The sequence below is a fragment of the Grampus griseus genome (assembly GCF_964374135.1).
Source record: "Grampus griseus genome assembly, chromosome: 10".
NCBI classification, from domain to species: Eukaryota; Metazoa; Chordata; class Mammalia; order Artiodactyla; family Delphinidae; genus Grampus; species Grampus griseus.
In genome coordinates, this window is record NC_139004.1 from 4,121,579 (window position 1) to 4,145,669 (window position 24,091).

General features: G+C 48.2%; 1 protein-coding gene across 1 annotated transcript in view; it reads right to left on the reverse strand.

Annotated features, from left to right (window-relative positions):
• Positions 1–445: 445 nt before the first annotated feature.
• F13A1 (coagulation factor XIII A chain) overlaps positions 446–24,091 on the reverse strand; it is a 135,768-nt gene continuing 112,122 nt past the window's right edge. Inside the window, exons 13-15 of the mRNA XM_082664017.1 lie at positions 20,815–20,975; positions 7,795–7,931; positions 446–1,902 (exon numbers count right to left, since the gene is read on the reverse strand). Of these exons, the coding sequence (XP_082520143.1) occupies positions 1,749–1,902; positions 7,795–7,931; positions 20,815–20,975 (452 nt within the window). The 3' untranslated portion in view covers positions 446–1,748. The remainder of the gene's footprint in view (positions 1,903–7,794; positions 7,932–20,814; positions 20,976–24,091) is intronic.

The window sequence follows — 24,091 nt, forward strand, 5'->3', positions numbered from 1 at the left end:
AAGGAGAGAAGCTTGTTTCACTCTCCAGGGTGGGTTATCTACTGCTAAAGAAGGGTGGTTTCTTGAGCAGCTGTGGTTAGTAACATGTTGTATTGAAAAATAAAAGTGTTCACTTCTGTGCAGATGCAAATACAATCAGAACTTTATTTTAAGCTTTGATTACATTCTAGTTAATAAGAATATACTCTATTAAGCCAGTTTAACAGTCCAGCTAAATGCATTTCAGTTTAGAATTGGGTATTGGAAGGCTTGGCAAATGCTGGAAGACTACTTAGTACAGTTAGGTATGATGTACCTATAGAGGGGACCAGCTGACCCTCATGGATTCCTGGTGCTGAAGGAACAGTCTCAAAGGCTTAGAAATGTGCTTGTAGAGACCAGAGAATTTCATTGGGACGTTTCCCCAGCTTCCTTCTCATTGTTCATCTTTTCTTTTCTATCTTTCTTTTCTTTTTTTTTTTTTTTGCTAAGAATCACAGTCTACTGACCTAAATCCCATTCTAGGCATATCAATGGGTGATTCTGACAATAAATCAGCCTTGCAAATAAATATCAGGTAGCCTTGTCTGTTGGAACCTTGGAGCCTAATACAAATGACGTCAGCATCCTCTGTCATTGGGTGTGTGGTAGCGCTGGTAGTTTGCAGGGTGGAGTCCATACTACCTTGTAGCACCTGTGTGCCGAGCTGAGGTCTCAACACGGGTGATGTGAAGGACAAGAGGATTAGTGGCTGCCCATCCTTCCACGTGTCTGGTCACTAAATCTGCCAGCTTCTCCAACTTGTTGGGTTTATTCCATCTCTGAGACTGTATCTGGACCTGTGTCATTGTGCAAAGGAGATGCTTCCAGAGAGACAGGTGAAGTATAATTACTAATTAAAGAGACTAATTGCTCACCCTTACTGTCCCAAGTCGGCCTTGTTACTTTCTAGTACTACAGCACCCAAAGGGTTAAAGTTAGGGCTAATGTTTCCTGCTGATCAGGCCACAGCGTGACAACTCCTATAAAATGCACTATCAAACTACATTATCTAATAGTTCTGAGCATTGCACCTGCTTTCTTATCTCCTCTTGGGTGATTAAGTTTTCCACAAATGCAATTTGTTAATGTGGGGCCACATCTTCTCACAAGGTGAATCTGTGAAACTTGGCAGGCTCTAGCTTTGCTGCAGGTGCAAGATGAAAGACCTTTCCCTGGCTGTGCCGAGAAGAAAAACGACGCTGCGCTCAATTCCTGGGGAAAATATTCCGACACAGGGGATGAAACTGATTCCAAGAAAGGGGAATAGAATTCTAGGGCCCAAATCATGTGCTGGCCTCCTGTCTGGGGGGTACATTACCCTGAAAAGGCTGAGCGGCGCCTGAGCAGCCCTGTTTTACGTGAGGCCAGGTATTGAGCCAATCCCCTTCCTAAGGGAAGTCCTCCGGCACTTGGAGCTGCAGCCATCTGAGATGAGAAATGATCACTTTTACTCTTATGACCTGTGAGAGCTTAATGAGGGCTTAATTTAAGCTAATGCTCAGAATCCGTTGGAAGATGGAGCGATTAAAAACTAACTTCCACATTGAACAGCCACGCTGAAAAGTGTGTCTTCAGAATACGTGGCGTCACCACTCTGGGGCTCGACCAGTCCTGTCCGGGTCCTCACAGCTAAGTTAAAGCAAGAGCTGACTATTTTTGCATTAGAATTTCCTTAGCCAAGACTACAAGGGGCCAAGTGCTCGGACCCATCTCAGGCTCCTGCGCCTCTACATAGGCGGTCGTCTCTGAATCTGCAGGTCCAGCTCGCCGTACACGTGTCTCAAGGAGTCACTGGTCAGGCTGGCCATCAGCTTGCGAGGGCCAGAAACCCAAGGCCGACACACCTCCTCCCATTTCACAGTGGAGTTGGGCCGGATTTCCCTGAAAGGATGGAAGAGACAGGAAAGGTTTTATGCTCCAGAGAGGCAGCCCCAGTTTCCCACCTTGACCAGGAAGCAGCGAGGCCCCTGCCTGAGTCACTCTTTCTTTCTTTTGGTTGATGGTGGTTGGAAGACGGAAGGGCCAGGGTGGCTGATGTCCAGTGGCCGCCCGAATGAGGCCCCTAGATGAGGCTCGAGCAAAGACAGCCCCGTGGGCCCTGGTTCCTCCTGCACAGATGCATCAGCTGGCCCTCTGGTGGACGTGGTCCATGCAGTGTGTGGTAGAGCTGAGCTGAGCGCCCGGCCAGCCATGAGCCAGCTGAACTTCAGCTTATCCCCAGGCTTCTACAGTAGCCTTGAGGACATGACCGATCTCCCTTGGTTCATCTGTGGGCTAAAGTACCCTCCTGGCATCAGACTTCTCTCTGAACCCCCAGCTGCCTTTACTGAGGTCCTGACGCTCTAATTGGTTCTGGTCAACCCCCTGGGATAGGCCTGTTCCCAGGCCCAGGATCTGGAACGTCACCCAGCATGCTCTGTAATTCAAAATCCTGTTTCAGCCAATTGATTTCGGTCCCTTGCCCACACACCTTGCTGCTACGCGTTTGTTGCTGATGCCCTAATCCATCCTGAGGGTGGGGCCTTCAGTGGTCCTGCCTTTCCTCATCCCCTGCGGCCATGCTCTGAGGTCTTCCTAAGCGTCATGGCCAAGCCCAGCCCAATAGATGACGAAGTCAGTCAGGGTGGGGCATTTAGGCTTCTGGAGTATTTCACATATCCCGCCCCCGCCGCTCCCGATGTGATATAAGCTCAGGAGGAGATTACGTGCACGTTTTATACGTATGAGAGTCCCCTGAGGTGGACACTATGCGACAAATTTTCTAGTTAAGAAAAATGAAGGGATTAAACACGGGAGGTAACGTTTCCATGGTCACACAGGTGTTAATGGGCAAAGGCAAGATTTGGACCCAAGTTTATCTGTTTCCAAAGCACATGCTCCTTCTACTTCTCTATACTAGATTTCATCCTGTATCCTCCAATGAAATGCCTTTTCCGACCGCTCTGCTTGCTTTTTCATATGTCTGATTTCTCAAACAAGACAGATGCCCTTTTGTTCAGTATTGAGAGCTTCCTGCAGGTCTTGTTATTGGAGGATTCCTGGTCTCCGCTCTCTGACTCAGGCCAGGCATGCGCTGGGCAGCTTTGCGTATAACCCTTGGCCTGCACTTTTCTGGGAAAGCATCAGGGATTTGAATGGAGACCGCCATGCATGTCTTAAGAAGAGAGAAAAGGGATCAGACTCTTTTTATGGGTTATTGGGGCACAGCATGTCAGAATTGGAAAGGACTTAGAAATCACTTCATCCGACTGTCCCATTTTACAGACGAGGACTCTGAGGTCCTAAGGAGCCTGTGGAATCTTCCACAGTCACAGATCCTGATGGCCCAGACCCTGGACGAACAGAGACACACACTGGGGACACAAAGAGGGTGCTCAGAAATGAAGAACGTGTTGTGCAGAGGAATTTGGTGGGTAGATCCTTAGACCCCTGAGCGAGGGCCCAGGGGATGGGAGGCCACTTCCTACGAGCTCCATGGGGTGGCCTGGAAACCAAAGGAGCCGACGGCAGCACTGTGGCTTTGAACTGGAGCGGTGGTGGGAGGGTGGCACAGACGGGGACTGTGGGTGAGTCTAGAGTGGTTCAAAGGCCTCAGCTACAAGAGCCCCCATTTGCCCTTGGAGGTCAGGGCCATACAGCATCACGTTAGACAGAGCCAGAGCGAAGGAGAAATATGGGGCCATCCACCTGTGCTTGACCTACTGTACATGAAGTTAGAGTCCCATGATATCCTCAAAGATCACTAAAACAACATGTATTTTACCTGGCTGCAGGTGTACATCCTCTGGGATGAAAAGGGGAAAGGCTTCAAATCTTAGAAATCTAGCCGCTAAATAAGAAATCCCTTTACTCTTGTATCTGTGGCCAGTGAATTGGGAAATGCCTCTAAGGCCAGGGGACTCCTCTCTCTAGGGCTGCCCCAGGCACTGGTTCTGAGAGTCTCAACGTCTCAATTAATTTGTCATTAGCTCTTAATTTTTGTTCTTTAGAAATGAGGCTATATAAATTATCTTATTCAGTTATAGAAAAGCCAAATTATGTGACAAGCGCACACCCAGGGCCTACATATGGGAGTATTTTTCCAACTCAGTAAATTACTTTTATGATTCAAGGTTTGGAAAACGCTGAGCTCACGGCGGGTTTCCTCACCTGTAAAAGGACTCTATGAAATATTGAGAGGGGTGTGGAGAGGGTGGGTGAGTTAGTATTTGTGCTGCGCTTAGAACGGTGGCAAGATGTGGTTAAATACCACGTATTAGACATACGCTGCTGCTGCTGCTTTGCTATCATTATTATCACCATCACCTTTGTGGTCATCACTTTCTGCCTGAACTCCCTGCAACGTAATTTAGGAAAGTTCTTCTGGCTTGTATGCAGAGGAACAATTCTCTACAATTCTCTCTTAATTTAAATAATCTTTTCAGTATGAATATAGGTTTTTAGATATTTATTTCTCAGTAGCTGTGCTGTTTTTACCCTGATCCATTCATTCTTTCTTCCCTGGTTTCCACAAGTGACCCATCCAGAACATTTTGCAAAGGAGTTGTCCCACTTAAGGATATGGCCTGCGGCCTAGAGTGCAGGCAACTCCCTCAGACAGAAACTGTAAACCCTGAGCTTTACTTCATTATTTGGTCTAACTCATTAACGCGTCCCCGTAATGATATCCATCCATGTATCTCTGCCCACTCATGAGCATCACTGAAGATACTCATACATGAAGAGACACATGCATGCCTAAGTATGCATTTACCTACAGAAAAATGCATGCACAAAGAAAGAAAAAAATCATTTCCCCATCTTGCTAAGGGAAGTATAAAAAATAAATAAATAAAATTCAAAAAAAAAAGTGGAGTAATACTGGAAGAATCCTATATTCCCAGGGATAGACGTTGTGATAAATGTTTCTCAGTAACGCGCTGAGCAATCGGGATGCGCCGGCCATTCATCATCTTGCGCACAGGCAGGCGTCGGGGATTATTACCGCAATAAACTGCAACTATCAGTGGTTTGTCCTCCACGTGTCTAGCCCTCTGTCCTACTTGAGAGACTCAAACTTTAAAACAAAATCACAAAGTCGGAGAACTTTTCTCTTAAAATAACTTACGGAACCTCATCATTTTTTAAAGAGAAAAAGGAATCTGGAAGATGAATTGTTTGATGTTGCAGAAGTATCAAGTGCAGAAGCTGGACAGCTGCCGGTCTGTGGGAGTAGCACCTCCGAGCACCTGCGGAAGGCGTGGGGAGGTCGGGGGGAGGAGGGCAGGAAGGTAAATCATTTTGGGGAGGAGCTGACTGTGTCCTGACTGAGGAGTGGACGCGGTACCGCCCATTCCTCGTTCAATCCCCTGCTCGCTAGCTCCCGCCTTCCAGACCCTCTGCTTGGAGCTCCAGACCCCCTAACGCCTAGGGCCCTCGGGTGGGCAGGTGGGGTGGAGACTCCCTTGACTATTCAAGGCGTGGATCTGAGAAAGGAATACAGTCTTGTGAAGGGTTCTGGTTCTACAGAATTGCACTTCTTAAGGGTCCAAGTTGTCACATTGATCTGCCGCTCTTTGATCAGGTCTTGGCGGTATAGGGTACACCGCAGTGTTTCAACCATCCGAAAAGATGGCTGTGGGTGCTGGCTGGCTCAGGTCCGGGCTGTGAAGGTGTGAGGAGGAATCAGGAGGAAACAGAGAAACCAGTGGTCTCTCCGAAGTCGCAAGCCCACCCTAGGTCATAAGTATTTTCTATGTCAAGTTATTTCCAATTTTTGACAGTCTCTGAGAAATAAAGCTTCCCTTGCTTTGGAGAGATCCACCCTCTGGATCTGGATCCCCATAAGAGATTGAGGACCTGGCTTTCTGTCTGTTACTGATCTGCCATAGACCTATGCGCTGAAGGTGATTACCGATAGAGCCAACGGCAGAGTGCGGGCAGACATTTGCTTTGTGTCCACCGTGTAGGGACTGGCCTCTTCCATCCTTTCCCCAGTTCACCCCATTTTGTCCTACCCCAATGTCAGATATTAACAGTAAGAAATGCACCTGGACGGTCAACCCTCTTTGAGCCCTGTGTCTCCTAAATGGTGGCTCATTGCACTGCGCTAGGACTCATCTTTCTTCTAATACACAGATTATCTCCTTCCTTGCATTGGTTTGGGATCAAGGTGGAATTCTTGCACAGCCAAGGTGTCAAAATGGCCGGAGGTTGCGGCCCTCAGATGAGGCTTTTTGGAGAAGGAAGACTTGGCTGCAGCGGGGGCTGTTTTAAAGGAGAAATGTGCGTCACTTTGCCTGAGCGATACTTGCATCTGATTCGAGTGGGAAGGTGTGAGAATGGGTGAGTGAGACTGTCCTTTCTGATGAAAGCAGGGCTAGCTCTACTGACCTCTCCCTCTAGCTGGGGTTGATTTCTAGTTTAATTTTCTTTTTCTTGCAGCTTTCCTATTAGCACAGGAATGTTGTTATGTTTTTGCATTTTTAAAAAAAGCACTCTAATTATTTTCTCTGTTGTTTATTGCATCCTCCAGCATCAGGTACCTCTTAAATGATGGGATGCAGAAGCTGTGAGCACTGTAGTTTCAAACAAAAGCAGCGAGCCCCTAGTGCACACATTGTCTTTAAAGGTGCTTCAGAAAGGGTGAAAGAGGCCTCGCATTCGTCTCACAGACTCCGAGCGGGGTAGCTCTCATAAAGGGCATTGGGGAAATCCCTAACATATCTGGGTCATAAGGCAGTTTCCAAATCCCTGCACCTCCTTTCTTATACCTTAGAAGGTCACCCCACAGGCAATATGCTAGATTGATTGATGCTGACAGGGACTTCTTTGCGGTAGAAATGAAAGTAATAAAGCTCAAAGATTGGGATGCATTCTGGGTGTCACACTTTAAGAGGAGTACTGACCAGTTGGAGGATGTGGGAAACCACGTTAGGGATGAGGGGAATGAAGTCAGTGTAGGAACAGAGAAGACGCAAGGAAGACTGGACAGCTGTTTGCAAACATTTGCAAGCCAGTAGATGGAAGACAAATGTGGCTTACTCTGTACACAGGTCCAGATGACGGGGTTTGGATCATCGGTCGGATCGAAAGGTGGAATTGTTTTCTAACGACTAGAAGTACCTGAACACGGAATGGGCTGTCTTGTTGGGTGACACTCTTTTCAGTAGAAGTCACAGAAGCTGAGAACTGTAGGGCACAATCTAATGGCGCGAAGTGTGGAAGAAGCAGAGTTTCATTCGTGTTACTACAGAGCGCAGGGCGGTCGTTGGTCCCTTGAATAGGGAACCAAGTCTAGAACTCTCTAGGCTCACCTTTGTTTTACTGAAAGCAACAGTTCTAGAGAGTGGGTTGGTAAGATCTTGGAGGTGGGGTTGGAAAGAAAGGACTCAAGAAAAGGGACATCTTTCAGCATGATACCTCCGTAAATACGAGAAGAATGAATACACGAGGAAGGAGTATGGCAAAATTCTTGAACTTTGGGTTCTGCAGTCAGCCAGCCACGTCTGGATGTTGGCTTACTTCTATAAAATGCACAACTTGGGACAAACCAGTCAACCTGTCAAAGCCTCAAATTCCTCCACCACCAAAGCGAGCTAATTATAGTGCTCACCCCATTGAGGTGGCTTTAAGGATTGAATGATGGAAGTGTTGGTCAAAGCAACACTGTGCTTTTGGAGGTAGCAGCTTCTCAGACATGTTTGCTGGGGATTGGATGTGAGTTTGGAAAACATGGAGAAAGACAGAACTTCCTACAACCCCACCTCACCTCCCCACTTTCCCAGCACTCACTGGAACATCTTCCTTTTGGGTTTCGTCACTCCAGGACCATCCAGGTAAATCCAAATATTTTTCAGAGTTTCTTTTAAAGGATTGGTGAACTCAACGGTCACAACCATGTCAGAACCGACTACCTGAGCGCCATGGACCTAAGAAGTGAATTGGGAGAGAGAGAAGCTCCTTAGCAGCACATAAAGGCCTCTTATGCTCCCCTGTATCTTTAACCCTCTTTACTTTTTCTTGTGTTTTACAGCATGGCTACTTTTTGGCAAGGGAACCAGTGCGATGAGGCTATCGCTTTGACTGGGGGATACCTATCGAGAAAAAGATGGGACAATTGCTAATTAGAATCGCACTCGTTTCCCCATTATAAAAACCACCCTAATTAGAATTGAGGTGAACAGCCGTGGCCCCCAGCTGTGGCTTTCAGCAGGAGGTGGAAGTGCATCTGGTGTAGCAGCGCTTTCCGTGGTGAGGGCAGCCAGGCGAACTCTGCTCCTGGAAGGGGTTCAAGTTTCCTGCTGGGACAGGAGGCATCCCTGAGTTCAAGAGGAAGAAAACACTCCACGGGGCCTGCGCCTTCTTACTTGGAGGCACTCTAGAAAGAAATATGTCCGAGGAGGGAGGCCTCACCGTTGAACTTGAAGGAGAGGAATCTGGACACTAAAATAGGCAAAAGGGACTTTTCCTCTGCAGCCACAGCATCTGCGTCCCGGAGGCTGTAAGGCTTTTTGTGGTGAGGTTATCCATCACAAGTGTCAGAAGTATTGGGTATTTGGCCAAGTGGCCAGAGTTCGAGGACAGCTCCGACGCTTACTAGCAGTGGGGCCTTGGGTGACTTTTCCAACCTTTCTGAGACTCAGTTTTCTTGTCTCTGAAACAGGACCGGCGTTCCTATGGGGTAATCTATGTAGAATGCTATTATTATTGTTGTTGTTATTATTAAGTTCTTATGCTGTGTTCACGATGTACCACACACTTGGGACTATATGCTTTCCCAACACCAACACGACGTGCTGGAAAGTGACCAGGGGGCTATAGTATTTGTTTGTTCGTCTAGGGGCTTTGTGTGCCAAATGGATGGGTCTGTATAAGCTCTAAATAACTTGGGAATGAGATAATATCAGTAGTTCTTCCATCACAGGAAAGGAGTAGGTTGAGTTAACACATACAAAGCAGCCAACACAATGCATGGTGCATTGACAAGGGCTCAATACATTATAGCTCATACTTTTTGGATTAGCAATACTTGGGGTAGTTTGTTTTATTCACCTTATTTTAGCCCACTTTCAACTCCAGTATCTAGCTGGTGTCCAGTACATATTTGTTATATTAGGTTGATTGCTTACAAATGAAATTTATTGGTTGGTTGAGTTTTCTATACATCAACCCAGGCACTATACTGCCTTATTTTTTAAGCAGTCTATAACACAGGAAAAATCATGTGGAAATGAGCCTTTCTCATGAATAGAGGGAAAGAGGAAGGCCATTGCCCAGAGAAGAAGATTCTCGCTCATTGGCTCTAGCATTAAGAATTAGAACCTTATGGCTTTACTCTTTTTTTTTTTTTAACATCTTTATTGGAGTATAATTGCTTTACAATGGTGTGTTAGTTTCTGCTGTATAACAAAGTGAATCAGCTATACGTATACATATATCCCCATATCTCCTCCCTCTCGCATCTCCTTCCCACCCTCCCTATCCCACCCCTCTAGGTGGTCACAAAGCACCGAGCTGATCTCCCTGTGCTATGCGGCTGCTTCCCACTAGCTATCTATTTTACATTTGATAGTATATATATGTCCATGCCACTCTCTCACTTCGTCCCAGCTTACCCTGCCCCCTCCCTGTGTCCTCAAGTCCATTCTCTACGTCTGTGTCTTTATTCCTGTCCTGCCCCTAGGTTCTTCAGAACGTTTTTTTTTTTTTTTTTAGATTCTGTATATATGCATTAGTGTACAGCATTTGTTTTTCTCTTCCTGACTTACTTCACTCTGTAAAGACAGTCTCTAGGTCCATCCATCTCACTGTAAATAACTCAATTTCATTTCTTTTTATGGCTGAGTAATATTCCATTGTATATATGTGCCACATCTTCTTTATCCATTCATCTGTTGATGGGCACTTAAGTTGCTTCCATGTCCTGGCCATTGTAAATAGTGGCTTTACTCTTTAAGACATGTTGATGACTAAATTTATGTCTATGGAATTTAAAAAATCGATATGAAAATTGCAACCAATTCTCCATGGTCATTACATTCAAGTCTCCACCCACTAAGGTGGGATGGGTGGAGGGCTGGGAAGAGGAGTTGGGGTGGAGCAGACACTGATTATGGTCGTGACAACTGCAGTTGTCACCTACAAAGCATGGATTGCATGCCAAGCAATGTGTCTCAGTGGTCCTCAACCTACATGCACAGCAGAATGTAAGGTTGGTTGAATTTGTTGATGCTCAACCTGTGGATATGGGTTTCGGTATCTGCAGGGGTCCTGGAACCAATCCCCATGGATACCGAGGGATGACTGTATAAAAGTGCATTATTAGAATACTTTACATAGAATCTTTGGTTTAATTCTCAAGTGCATCCAACATATTTTTCCTAAGTTGAAAAAAATTTCAGAACACTTTTTGGTTTCTAAAAATACAGGATAAAGATAACATTTACAAAAGCTGTCTAAGTTGGAGAAAGTGGGACTGCTTTAGAGACACTATTGGTGAAAGTGTTTGCTATGATCACTTTGATTTTGGGGGGAAAATATTTTGGAGTCATCTGCTTTATTCGTGCTATGCTATTGAGATTTTTTAATTTTAAAGGACGACCCCTTAAAAATCTGATAACAGCTACTGACCCTTCCTCCCATGGACAAACACAGTGACAAATACAAGATACATACACTTTGCAGGTAGTTTTAGGGGGTTCACTACAGACCCAGGATGTCTATCCATGGCCCTCAAGGGACTGATGGGCTCCAAGTTAAGGATCCTTTACATCCTGGCAGGTACCTCTACAGGAAGATTCTTCTGCTGTGGAAAGCAAAGTGGACCCTTCCAGGTGACTGATGGCAGCGATAAGGGGAATTTAGTGTTTGAAAGGCTGGCCCAGGGTTTAGGCCTTCAGAGATAGGCTTTAGATCTGAATCTGATTAGAAGATGAAGCCTCCTCAGATAATTTCACGTGTCATGCCTAATCCGTTTGCTTCCAGATATGACCTCTGTTGTTAGCTGCTGGCACGGGTATATAAATACTTCTCAGCCTTCCCTGATACTGGAGCCTGAGGGAGGGGGCCCTTCTCGGGTCGCAGAGTGTTTCTTTTGCAATTAACAAAGGCTCGTGTCCCTTTTCTGACACTGGTCTCCTGCACCCGGATTTAAGTGTCCTTTACCTGACTGCTGAGATAATAACGAAACTTAGAAACGCAAAGCAAACCAGATCTAAAGCCTGCCCAACACTCAGCACCACTGTCTTCTCTCAGGCAATTGAAGTGGAGGTATTTCCTCCCACTTTCAAGGAAAATGGAGCGTTATACGTAGTATTTTCATATGATGTGTTGATTTAAGTGGTGTGCAATTCGCAGTGTGTGTTCACTATAGACAAGACCAGCCATTACCTGGACCAGAGAAAAGGATGAAGCATACGTCATACTCAGTGACAGCAAATACTTTTGCACCTTGATTTTTTTCAACATCCCATTTAAAATATTTCTGTTTTTTTTATACCGACATAAAATATGATGCATTTTCAAGTTAAACACCCTTCACCGATATTGACATACTGAGTTCTTGTCTTTTATGCTGTTTCATAATGATCAGTAGTCTGTTTCTTTGATAAACAAGGAAGTTACTAAAACACACACACACACACACACACACACACTTTTGGGAGGAAATTACTTTTTAGGAAATCACAAGCTCTCTTCCATGGAGTATATGCTTTATAATATGCATAATAACTGTATTCAAAATCAAAACTGAAATGAAGGAAAAAGTTTGAGAAAGAATGAACCTAGCTGTCAATGTAATTCACATGATTTATTAGTTCACGTCACAGCCCTTACTTCAAGTGCTGTCAATCATGGATTCCACGAATTAGTAGAAAATGATTTTTCCCCTCCTCTCCACCCTACGGTCACTGCTGGTGACAAGCAGTTGCTTGTTTGCAAACCACTTCACCAGCACCGGCACCACAGTTGCTTCTCACTAGCCCACTTAGGTTAGCCTTGGCTAAATAATGCAAATTTTTTTTTTATGACGGTCAGGTTTTACGACAGTCAGGCAGTGTTCTAAGTCTGCACCGTCCAATGTGGTACCCACCAGCCACAAGGGGCTATTTAAATTAAACTGAATTAAAATGAAATTAAATTAAATTTCAGTTCCTTAGTTGTCCTAGCCACAGTTCAAGCACTCAGCATCTACATGTGTCTAGTGGCTATCATATTGGAAGGTGCAGTTTTAGGGCATTCCCGTCATTACAGAAAGTTCTACTGGATGATGCTGCTAAGTGATTTTCTTATATTAACTCATTTAATCCTCACGACCCTATGAGGTAGACGCTATGAGAATTCATTTTACAGATGAGGAAAGTGAGGCACAAAGAAGTGAAGTGACCTGTTCAAGTTCACACAGCAAGTAGGGGAAGCGAGACTTGGATGCAGACAGCCTGGCGCCAGAGTCACTGCTTAACCACCTGCTGCGCTGACTCTGGTAAGTAATAACAATAATAGCAACTCACATTACTTTTAGTGTTTACTTAGGCATCCTTTCACTTACATTATCTTGTTTGACCCTCTATGGACTCGGCAGTGGACATTAACATTATCCCCATTCTATTGATGTGAAACTAAAACTTAGAAGACAAACAAAATCCCCAAGTTACAGAGCCTGTAAGTTGGCAGGACCCAGATATGAATCTAGGTCTTTCTGACTCCAAAGCCTTCATCTTTAAGCACTACATACACTGTCATCTCTGACAGCAGAGAGGCAAAAATAGTAACCTTTTCTGCCGAAAATAGTTTCTTTATTTCCTGAAACCCACTGAAGAATCATTTGCAGTATTACCTTTTGCCATCACTAAGCTACCACTTGAGCACAGTGATTACAACTCGATTCTGAGCTAAATTTGAAAACATATATATTACTACTCAACTCCTTCTTTTTGACTTTATGGGGAAAGAGGCAGATTTCTATCCCAGAGTAAAATGTGACAAGGTAGACCTGAGGCCTTGATACACTGTATTACTTGATGATTACAGGATGTGCTATTTGGGGTAAAGATAGAGACATCATTTAAAAAACAAGAGCTCAAGCACACTGTGATCATATGATGAGGTAGATGAGATTTGTTGTTCTTGTTGTTTTACTTTGCTTCCACGTGAACAGGGATGCACAGAGAGCGTGTTGTAGGAACCCCAGTTACCAGTGGTTTTCGTTTCATTCTCAAATGCAGGTTGTTCCACAGCTGTGCTGAGAGGGAGGGGGAAATGCTCCCCTTCCAGTGGAGGCCTCGCTCACAGAGAGTCTAGGACGTGCTCTCCTGGCCAATGGAGTAACCCACCGCCTGATCCTCTGGGACCAACAGAGGATGGAGAGAGAGTCAGCTATCCGAGCATGTAAAGCCATGGCTGGTGGTACCCTGCCTGGGACCCTCCCCAGGTCCGTGGACTTCACCTGCTCAGAGCGCCTCATGGTGGGACCTCACAGACAGACTTTGATTTTCTCCACAGATGGCTTACGGCAGCACTGAGGGCACCGCTGTGGTGGCCGGGACGAAGACAGGGACCATGGTTGGGGACGCTGAGGGGAAAGCATGCTGGACTCAGGGTCTGAAGACCAGGGACCACTGCTGTGTGTCCTCGGGCCAATCACTTGAACTCTCTGGGCCTCGGTTTCTTATGAGGTTCTTGGGAAGATTCAATGTGACATCGTACGTGAAGTGACCTGGCAGAACATCTGCAACATCGCAATTATTGACTCTAAATGCCATGGAGGTTTGGAGGGAGACAGTGCTGCCAGGGTGACCAGGAGGACTTCCTCAGCCTCAAGTTCCCCCGTGGGGAGTGATGTGGATTCAGGTCCTCAGGCGCCAGAGCCGAGAAGCACAGAGGAGAGAAGCTGGCGGCCTCCACTGACACTTTCTAAAGAGACGTGGAGAAGCCCACGCCCCGTGCCCTGCTCCAGCCTCCCACTGAAGGACTGTGGACACGGCAGGGGTGCGTCCTGGTGACTGGAACACGTGTCAGAGTCACGGAGAACCCACGGGAGGCCCGGAAGGAGAAACGTGCCCGATGGGAAACATGGCAGGAGAAACGGTTTAGGGGTTGGGGTTCGGCATAATTAGAACACAGAGTTTTGTTCATTTTCTGCCTTGATGGAAAGCTGCAGATACTTAGGCTCTCACAGAATGAAGTGAAACTGCAGTTAAGTCTCACCATGTACCTGGTGGCTGTCAAGCATTTGGGGACACTCGCTCTTCCTCAGGTGGTTCCCCAGTTTTAACCTGTCCTCCGGTTAAAAAGTAAAACAACACATGAACTGGGATGTTGGAGGAGCAGGGCCCAGGCATCCGCCACAGCATCCCTGCCGGCTTTGCTCTTCTCTGGTTAACATTGGGGCTGCCACGGGCACAGGCAGAAGAGGGACGAAGAGGATTTTACACTCGACCTCAGGTGAGTGGTGGGCTCCGGATAGAACCCAGCAGCACAGTGCTGGTTAAGAAAAGCCAAGACAGTGTCTTGATTCTGAAGCGATCTGGGCGTGGAGCCGGCGCCGGTGCATCTGTGCTAGTTAGGAAAGGGAGCCCCTTTTCCAGTGGACGCAGCGTCCTGCCAGGCTGCGTGGCTTGGTGAGTGGCGAGTGGGCTCGATTTGGTCCCTTCATTATCCACTGTGTGGGCACAGCTCCCACAAGTGTCGGATCTGGTCTGGAGTGGGGCCACCCAGAGGAAGCCACCACCCAGGGGGGCAGCAGGGACCTTCCCCACGTGACCTGCCTTCTCCTCACTGCTGCAGGTCCAGAGTGCCGGGAGGACATTCTGCTGGTTGATGTCTAGGAATTACCCCCTTTCCTAGGCCCTGGCTACACTGCCCGGTACAAGAGGAGTGCCCCAAGCTGTGAGGCCGTGGTGGTCGACATGTGAGAATAGAGCAGCTGTGTCCTTGGAGCTGACCAGGGGAGATCCCTGCTGAAAGCAAAATTAGCAGCCTTTCCCATTTCAAAGAAAAAGTCAATAAAAATATTTTCAATATTGAGTTATCCTCTGATAATCTTTAAAGCATTGGCTACAATTTATTTACAGAGTGGTCACCAAATAACTCTTTGTTGAATGATTAAATAAATGAGTGAGTGACTAAACAGCGAGATGGAGAAATACCGAAAAATTCTTTTGGCCAACAGAACAGATAAGTAATGAGCAAACGCATGTTGAAATCATGTTAATGCCACTCCAGGACAGCTCCTGCACTTGTGCGGACTGTGCACGACCTGGGGGTGGCGGAAGCAGGGAGGCGCGTTAAAACGCGTGTGAAAAAAATCTCGGAAACCGTCAACTGTTCTTATTTTAAATGTTTAAAAGATTTTTTTTTTTTTTTAAATCTAGGGGCACCTGTTGGTTTATGGTTTGTTCGTGGCTATAACTTTTTAAAATCACATACATAGAAAGTGGTTTTACTTTTTTCCTAGCAAAATCATTCCTCATTCATAGGAGAGAATGAGTTCTATTGGTGTCTCATGACGTTCTGAAAAGGCTACAGGACTGTCCTACACGATCATACTAAAGATGCGGTGGGACCCGAGCACTTTTAAATGCCGCTGGGAGTTGTTTTCCCAGATACTGAAAGGAGGTCACGGGGAACACGTGACCACCTCTCCTCTGTCCCCCAAGTCTCCTCCAGGCTCTTCGGGACCGGCCCCCTCTCAGGACGCTCCCACAGGGACAATGCACGTGCTCAACGCCCAGGGCTCGGTTTCAAGGCCACCAGGTGAGCATTGGCCAGAGGGCGGCTCCTGCCCTGAGCAAGTGTCAGGGGCTTGACTACAGAGCCCCCGGCACAGAGAGGACTGGGCGGGCAGGGAGCGAACACCAACCAGCAGCCACCGGTCCTGGCAGGAGCTAAGCATTGCAGAAACGGCCCAGATTCAGTCCTTAACCACTTTGGGTTTTATATATGATTGCAGTTAACATTGGGACTAGTATTATGAGTGTGTTATTTTGCAAAAAGGGACAGGGAAGTTCAGAGAGAGAGGATGTGTGTGTGAGAGAGAGAGAGGAGAAGAAGGAGGATGAGAGGAAGCAGGAAAGGGAGAAAAGGTCTGGAGACTTGGTGGTGGCTATGCCGCGCGATGGAAGCTGACAGAAGCTGGTCTGCATCACGTACTTACTGTGATCAAGGTACCATGTTAAGCTCCTTTTAAGGATTATTTCTATTATCCCTCCCAGCAACCCAACAAGGTCAGCAGTATTCCTGGACCCATTCTACATCTGAGATGTTGACAAATTAGCCCAGAGCAGCCCAGGTAGAATTAGGAACCCGGGATGTCCGGGTCCAGCCATCCAAGCCCCTGTGCTGGGCGGCTTCTCTACAGAAGGGGCTGTAAGGGTTCCCCCCACCCCGGCGTTCCTGCTCTAGTTGATTTGGGTGAGGACGTGAAAACTGTGAAAGCTTCACTGCTCCCCGAGACTGGGAGGAACCCACCGGCACGCTGCCCCCATGTCACACACCACGACTCCTGCAAACCAGCCTCTAGCCGGCAGACCAGCTGAATTCCCTCTGTTGCCCCCGTCTCCTCCCCCAAATAACTGTTCCTTAAACATCAAAATGCTGAAGAATCTTTTCCTGACTTAAAGCCTCTTAACAACAATCAACACGTGGGAAGGCAGAGACAAATTCTATGCCTGATTTTAATAAAATATGCTTTTCTCATCAAAATATTTTGATAGCCTGAGAAAAGAGATGTGTGCTCATTAAAGTTTAATGACTGTCTCTCCCTGCCGTTTTCCATATGAGGATCACACACTGTGACTCACGCGTGGTGGGTGCCGGGATGAGTCAACCGGGAGCGCAGTTTAACCCAGTTCCGATATCTGTGCTCACGGGGACGAATGCAGTGCAAGACTGGGTCCTTAGGATGTAAGGACGTGTCCACTGGCCTAACTGCTTTGGTGGACGGTCATGTGGATCCAGACAGGCGGGCCCCACCGTGGTCCAGGTTGGTGTCTATTTGCTCTAGAAAGGGAGCTGGGTAAGAAAAGCTGCAAACTAGCTCTCAGGCAGCTCCAGCCCCCAGGCTGAGCTGGGTCTCCCAGAAGACAGTGCTTTGGGCAAAGGCTTTGAAGAGAAGGGAGAAAGCAAGAGGTACCGACTCTTGGGAGGTCGGAGTTGACAATGATGCTACATTCATGTTCTAGAACCTCCACGGAAGCCCCCCTGTTCTCAGATCACTTAGGAAGCTCTCATCCAAACCTTTTAGCCTCCCTTCAAAGTGGCCCCAGGCTGCCTTGCTTGGTCTCTCTTCACTAGTCACCTGCTTCCTGCCTGCACTCCCGCTGTGGCGGCTTCCAGCTGCTCCCCACACTGCCCTTGCTTATGGTTTTTTTTTCCTAGCATCTGGAGTGGTCTCTCCATCCATCTCTACCAGCTGAATGTTATCCACTCACCAAGGGTCATCTACGGTTCTATAGCCTTAATCCTTGACACCCCACTCCACTCCAACTCCTGTGATCTCTCCTCCCTAGAAACACCAGGCTGTTCGGTAAATGCAGTCACCATCTTCTATTCTGGTGAAAGTTCCAGTGTGAGAGCAACGTAGCCGAGCCTTTACCTGTACTAGCTTCCGAATCAGTAAGATCTGGGTTAGAAGCTTCCTTCCCTCCCTTATCAGGCAGGTGATCACAGGCAAGTGGCTTGTGAACAGTAACAAGGACAAAACCAACAACCAATGCACACTCGGCGTTGACCGTGAGCTAGGCATTAGGTACCCATTATTTCGTTTTATACTCACAACAGCTCTATGAAGTAAGACTTGCCATCGTCTCTGTTAAACAGCTGAGAGAACAGGAGCTAAGAGACAGTAGGTGATGCGTCCAGGGTTACACAGCTAGTGTGTTGAGGAAACAGGCTTTGAGTTCAGATAGTTTGGTCCCAGAGCCTGTGTTTTGACCATCATGCTACAAGGCACTGCCTTCTCTGGGCCCCTCAGATTTCTCATCTGTAAAATGGGTACAATACTGCCCACCTCGTAGGGTGGAAATGAGGATTAAATAAGATAGTACAGGAGAAGCATAATAGCATAGACCTCAGTACTCATAGCTACTGTCATTGTCAGCACTGTGTGCCGGTCTCACCACCCCCCCCTCTCGCCTCGGAGTGGGGGGAATCCTCCTTCCTGACCCTTGTCTCTCACACCTTCTCATCCTGTACCTTCATCATAGTGACCTTGGGAGGTTCTGTAAGCTGTGGGCCAGTCCCAGGCTCAGAGAGATGGACCAAGTGTTCTAGCGTTTTCTTAGAACCTGGGGACATGTGTCCCACGTGGTCTGGACCTGTGAGCCACCGTGCTTTTGTACTTTTCAATGCATTTAGCTTCCTCTCCAACTCCTGTTTATGCAGTTTATTTGACTCCTGCCCTGAGGTTTCCTGGGTAACATTTGTTTCAAGGTCTATTTCTTTTCTCCTCCCTTCCCCGCTCCTCCTTTTGTCCGTGTCCTCTCCCCCCCGCCCCCCTGCAGTCGCTTTCAGGATACCTGCCATCTGGATACCCGCGGTCCGTACCCAACGCCTCCAGTAGACTAACTAGCATCCTGGTCGCCAGTCCATTAGCCAGTTTCTGGAATTGGAACCTCTCACAGCTCAGGGACACCTGGCTTTCAGAGTATGAGGGACTTTACCCAGGAACACCTCTTCCGCGGCTGGGATTTAGTCTGTCCTTGGGGCTAATACAGTTCATGAGGTTAGCGGTTAAGCGACCGCTTCTGTGAGGATGCTCCTGCCTGCTTTCCTGAGCACTCCTGGACCGATTTCCATCTCTCTCCTGCTGGAGTCCCAGTCAAATGACCCTACCCTCTAAATGCATCACCTCTAAGAACTGCCTTTTTGACACCCTTATGGAAATTGAAAAACAACACAAAACAAGGCAAAAAACCCACACAACTCTTTGTAAAGTAAAGTACACCCTCCCCGTCCAGGTCACTTGAGCTGCAGGAGAAGGGATTTGGGTTCTGCCCGTGGGGAGTTAAACTGCTCTCTGAGTAAACTCGGAAGATGACTAGTCAATAATCCTTCAGTTAATGAGGTCTAAAAGATGAAAGTTATCAGTTTCCTGTATTCATCCAGTTTATTACCAGCGGTGCAATTAAATTCTATTTTATGCTGGGGTTGGATCACTTCCCAGCTGGGGAGAGCTCTCTCCTGAGCCCTTCGCAGGGACAAGCTGTCAGTTCATAATTAGGTGAGTGTGTGGGCCTCGCCTCTGGTGGGAAAGGTTCAGAGGCTGAGCTCCTGAAGCAGCGGGAAAGAAGGCCTCCCCCAGCCTCCGGGAGACGCCTGCGGGGCACCGCACGTGTCCCAGGAGAGCCTGCCATGAGGGCAGCCGCCACGTGGCGGGTGGGCAGGACGCCCCGGTCACAGCACCAGCGCCTTATGCCCAGGGGAGAGGCAGCTCCTCTGCAGGAACCCCAGTACCACTTCTCTGTTCTGCATTCTTCCCTGTTCTGCCTGCAGACCTGCACCCCTCACTTTTATGCTGTCTCTTAAGGCCTCTTGTGTAGGTGGTGCTGTGATGGGCCTGTAGCAGGTGACCTGGGTGACCAAGGAGGCGCGAGGATTCAAGCCTTCCTAGAAAAGGAGGGCCTGGGGTTCCTTCCTCCGGGGCCCTACATGTCGGCCTGCATGGGACTCATCGTTCAGTAGCCCTCAAGGGCCGTCCACACAGCGCTGGACCCAGGGGGAAGGCTGCCATTTTGAATGCTACACAATGTAATTAGCTTTCCAAGTGATTCTCAGCCAACGATTCAGAAGAGACACAAGGCCTACCGCTCCCTGCCCGCCCGTTGCCAACAGCCCACCTCTAGAGGCTCTAACATTTTGATTTACCCACCACGTTAGAGGGATGCACCTTCAGCTCTGTGCTAATCACTCAGTCACTTGGAAAGGTCTCCAAGCCCTGGATAAGGCTGCCATGAGATGTCACACCCCAAGAACCCTGATGGACGCCTGGGTTTCTGCTCCCTGGGCAGGAGGTGTCTCGGGAATGTGGCTACGGACGCTGCCAGTGATCCTGAGAAGTGGGCGCAAATAGGCTGCCATATTCGCCTTGCCCTTTCACCCATGCTCACCTCTCCACTGCCAAGTGCCTTTGAGACATTTGGACAGAGGGAGCGGCTAATGGAGAGACAACGTTAAAACTACTAGTAGCCAAACGGACAAAAAAGGCCCTCTGGTGATAGAGGTCAGAGCAATGGCTGTCTCGGTGACGGAGGAGAGAGTGATGGACTGCAAAAGGTGTGAGGGAGATTTCTGGGGTGTTGGATGTTACACATCCTCTGTGTCTGCATCTGGCTGGTGGTTGCCAGGTGTAGACACACATGACAAGTCATGATCATCACACTGACGTTTCGGTTTGTGCCTTCTACTGTATACAGTGATAGCTTCATGGAAAACGGTACAGTCCTAAACGCAGGTGGGAGGGATCCGGGCGGCTTCTGTCTGATGCCATGCCTGACCTACTTTATTCTGGAGACAGTGAGCTCCAAGTATCTGTATCCTTTACACATCTCTATCTTCCTCCACAAGCGTGTTTATACCCCCAGGTTATATTTATATCTGCAGCCATGTCTACATATTTAAATCTGGAGAGGAGAGAAGAGTGTTATATGTGCACGTCAGTGTATAGGGTGGTTTACTTCTTTCAAAGAACAGGAGGATCCTAGTTCCTTTTTTTTTTGGAGCAGAACACACTTTCTCTCACACACACACACACACACATATTCATAAACACTAACAACCTTGCCTTTCTCCCTCATCTGAGATGCTGAAACTGACCTTGATGATGACCTTGGGGATTGTCAGCACAATGGACTTCTGCTTAGCCAGAACATCCTTGGTCTCATTGACACGGGCTGTGACAAAGAAGTGCAGGAACGCCTGCTCCAGCAGCTCGCCCATGTACTCGCCCGCTTGAATCAGCACCTCCTCTTTCTTGACTGACGGCAGGAAAAAAAACATGGCGGTGTCAGGACCTGGGATAGGAGCTGCTTCACTCTTCCCTGAGGGCCCCATCTTTGCCACGCTAGCACAGTCTCCACCAGGAACACACACGGGTGAGGGCAAGTGGAACACAGAGCCCATCAGGGACAAGAAGCTCTCCGGCTTCTGGGGTAAAGAATGTGCTGGAAATTTCACATTCAGTAAAGTCTTCCTAGAGAAAACGTGTCAAATTTCCCAACAGTGCTTTTGCTGTTGTAAAATGCAACGTGACAAAGAGGTTTAAAATCAAGGACCAAGGGGTGTTAGCTGCGGCTGCTTGGATTTAGGCAGAAACAGTCCCAAGGTGACAGATGTGGGGCAGTGATGTCCACGGCCACCGTGTCACGGGCCCTCCTGTGATAAGACACATCTCACGCAGGCCACGGGCCACGCTCGAGCAAAGCTGTCAACGGCCTAAACCTTTTCCCTGATTCCTTTGCTCCACACTTTCTCTCCAGCTTGTACTGTACCAATCTGACTTGATTTTTCTATTTAAGAGAAAGAAGCAGTTGAAACCAGTTTTCACCGTAGGCATGCAACTCTCTCCCACCCCTTCTGCTATTTGCAACTTAAAAGACCTCTGTGATCTCAAGGCACCGACAAGGGGAGCATTTAGGTGCTGGGGACGAGCCAGTGAGGATGACAGGTGGAGGGGGGGCATGGTCCTGGCCCCCCTCTGCTCACCATCCGGGCTGAGGACGGGAATCCTGTCTTGCGGCTCTGACCGCAGCCGTGAGGTTCTGTTTGGCTGTGCTGCCCAATTTCTCTCACTCTCGTTTCCCAGAGCCCAGGATTCTTAGGGCAAAGGGCAGTTCTCCTGCCGGCCGAGCCCGGGCCTGGGCAGAGCCAGGGGCCTCCATCCCCCTGCATGGAATCGAACGTCTCCACCATGGCTTCCCTGCTCCATGTCTGCCTTTGGCCAAAGCTTCCTCCCTCCGGTGGAAGTTATTGAAGGGAACAATTCCCAAGGCTCATAGTTTCAAGTGCAGAGGGTGGCTCGTTTTAGCCCTCCCTCGCGAGCGGCCGTCCAGGACCCAGGACGCAAGACCCTGTGGGGTGAACTCCAGGGCACAGGGAGGCCTCCTGCCTTTTGGGCTCCCGGACGACGGTGCATCAGGCCGTGCCTACCATCTGCCTCAAGGTCTCTGCATGGATGGGTAGGTGCTGTGACCACCCAGTCTTGGCTTTACCTCACCAGCACTGAGGGACATTTAAAAACCTGCCCTGTTGGATCCCACCCCAGGCCAATTCAATCAGAATCTCGGTGGCTGGGGCCCAGGCTTTGTTTTAAAATTCTGCAGATGACTCTTACGTGCAGCGGGGCTGAGAAGTACTGCTCAACAACTAGGGGGACCCGCCCTTCCCGCCACCAGATCAGCCCGGTAAGAGCCTGCCACCGGTTCTCTAACCCCACCCACACTTAGGGAATCAGGATCTGTGTTTGAATATGATGCTCAGATGGTACATATTCAAGTTTGAGGGGCTCCCAGAGATAGGAGGTTGTAGCAGGAGATGGGGTGGTGTTAGGGTAGAATTGGGTGAACTTAGGATGATCTCTGTTTTGAAACGGAAAGTTTTGCACCCCAGAATGCACCCAATTCCTGGCAAAATGGAAAGGATGGTCATCCTAGACCAGCGGTTGTCGACGGGGTGCAATTTTGCCCCCCAGGGGTGTTTAGTAACGTCTGGAGATGCTTTTCGTTGTCACAGCTGGAGGTTGTTACTGGCACCTATCGGGTAGAGGCCAAGGATGCAGCTAAACATCTCACAACACACGGGACAGGCCCCGTAACAACTGTCCAGTCTGAACGTTCGTGGTGCCCAGGCTGAGAGACGGCCACGGGCTATGCAGAGTTATTGGAACGTACTGGTCCGCCCTAGACAAGCAGTCAGCAACTCAGCCTACTGCCTAGGGCGGTCCCATTCCACTTAGAGCTGCCTTTGGAATCGAACACCTTGTCTTGACCTTGACCCTCGAATTCTGCCTTTTTGGGTGACCTACGCATGTCGCCTCCTTTGGGACTGAGCCTGGACCTTGCCTCCTCCATGGCTCCCCGAGCAGTGAATTGTCCAGAAGATTAAGGCTCTGTCCCTCGGTTGGAGACAACCTCAGACGAGCCCATGGGGGCTGTTGTCACTTCGCCAGATGGAGGCAAAGCGAGAGGCCTTGAAGAACACGCGTTTTGCCTCTAGCTGCCTCCGGTAATAATAATAATAAAAAAAGGACATCCTCTGGCTATTTCTAGAGGGCCGTGTTTGACCACTGGGCTGTTTAGGTTGGCGAGATGTGCTTGACATCGTTACAGAGGCTCTCGCTGCCTTGATATCAGCCTCGGGACTCTTCATTCTCTGAGGTAGAGCATCCTCTAAATCTCGGCACTAAAGAAACTGGGCTGTGTTTCTGAGCCCAAGGGAACAGGGCTCCTGAAATAGCACATTATGTAAATGCTGTGTTTTGCCACCACACAAGAAATTGTTCTAGATAAAGTTTATTAAACGTGGCAAGAAGAAGAGATTTTCATTCTCTGAGTGGTGGAGCTGGGACCCTGCCAATACCATTTACGGTGTCTGGGGAAAGCCGGGGGGGTGGGTCACAGACAGGAGCTGCTTCATCTCTTTTCCAAAGAGCAAAGAAAACTAAATATAGCCAAGTGGAAACGATAGCACCTTTGAAGGTATGGGAGGTTTAAGTTATTCAGATCTTCCCAGCTGATTCTAGCCTACACGTTCCCTTTCATCATCAATGTGGAAAATACGCTTCCCGTTCTACTTGGAAAACTTTCTTTGCGACGGACTCTCCTAGGATTGTACCCTGACCTGCTTGGTCGAGGTCTAGAATCCTGTGGCTTTTTGCCATATATTGCAATTGATTTTGGGTTGCAATATGCAATTTATCGCATGCCGTTAGTGCCACCTACATGCAGGGGAAAGCAAGAAACAGTCTTCAACTCCCTTCAGGTTATTGAGGACAAGCCTTGGGGTGGGCTGAGTGCGTGGGAGCTGTGTTGATACTGAGTCAGGCTTCGGTATCCCTAGATCGATGACTGAGATGGCTAATGTGTCATGCCGTTCT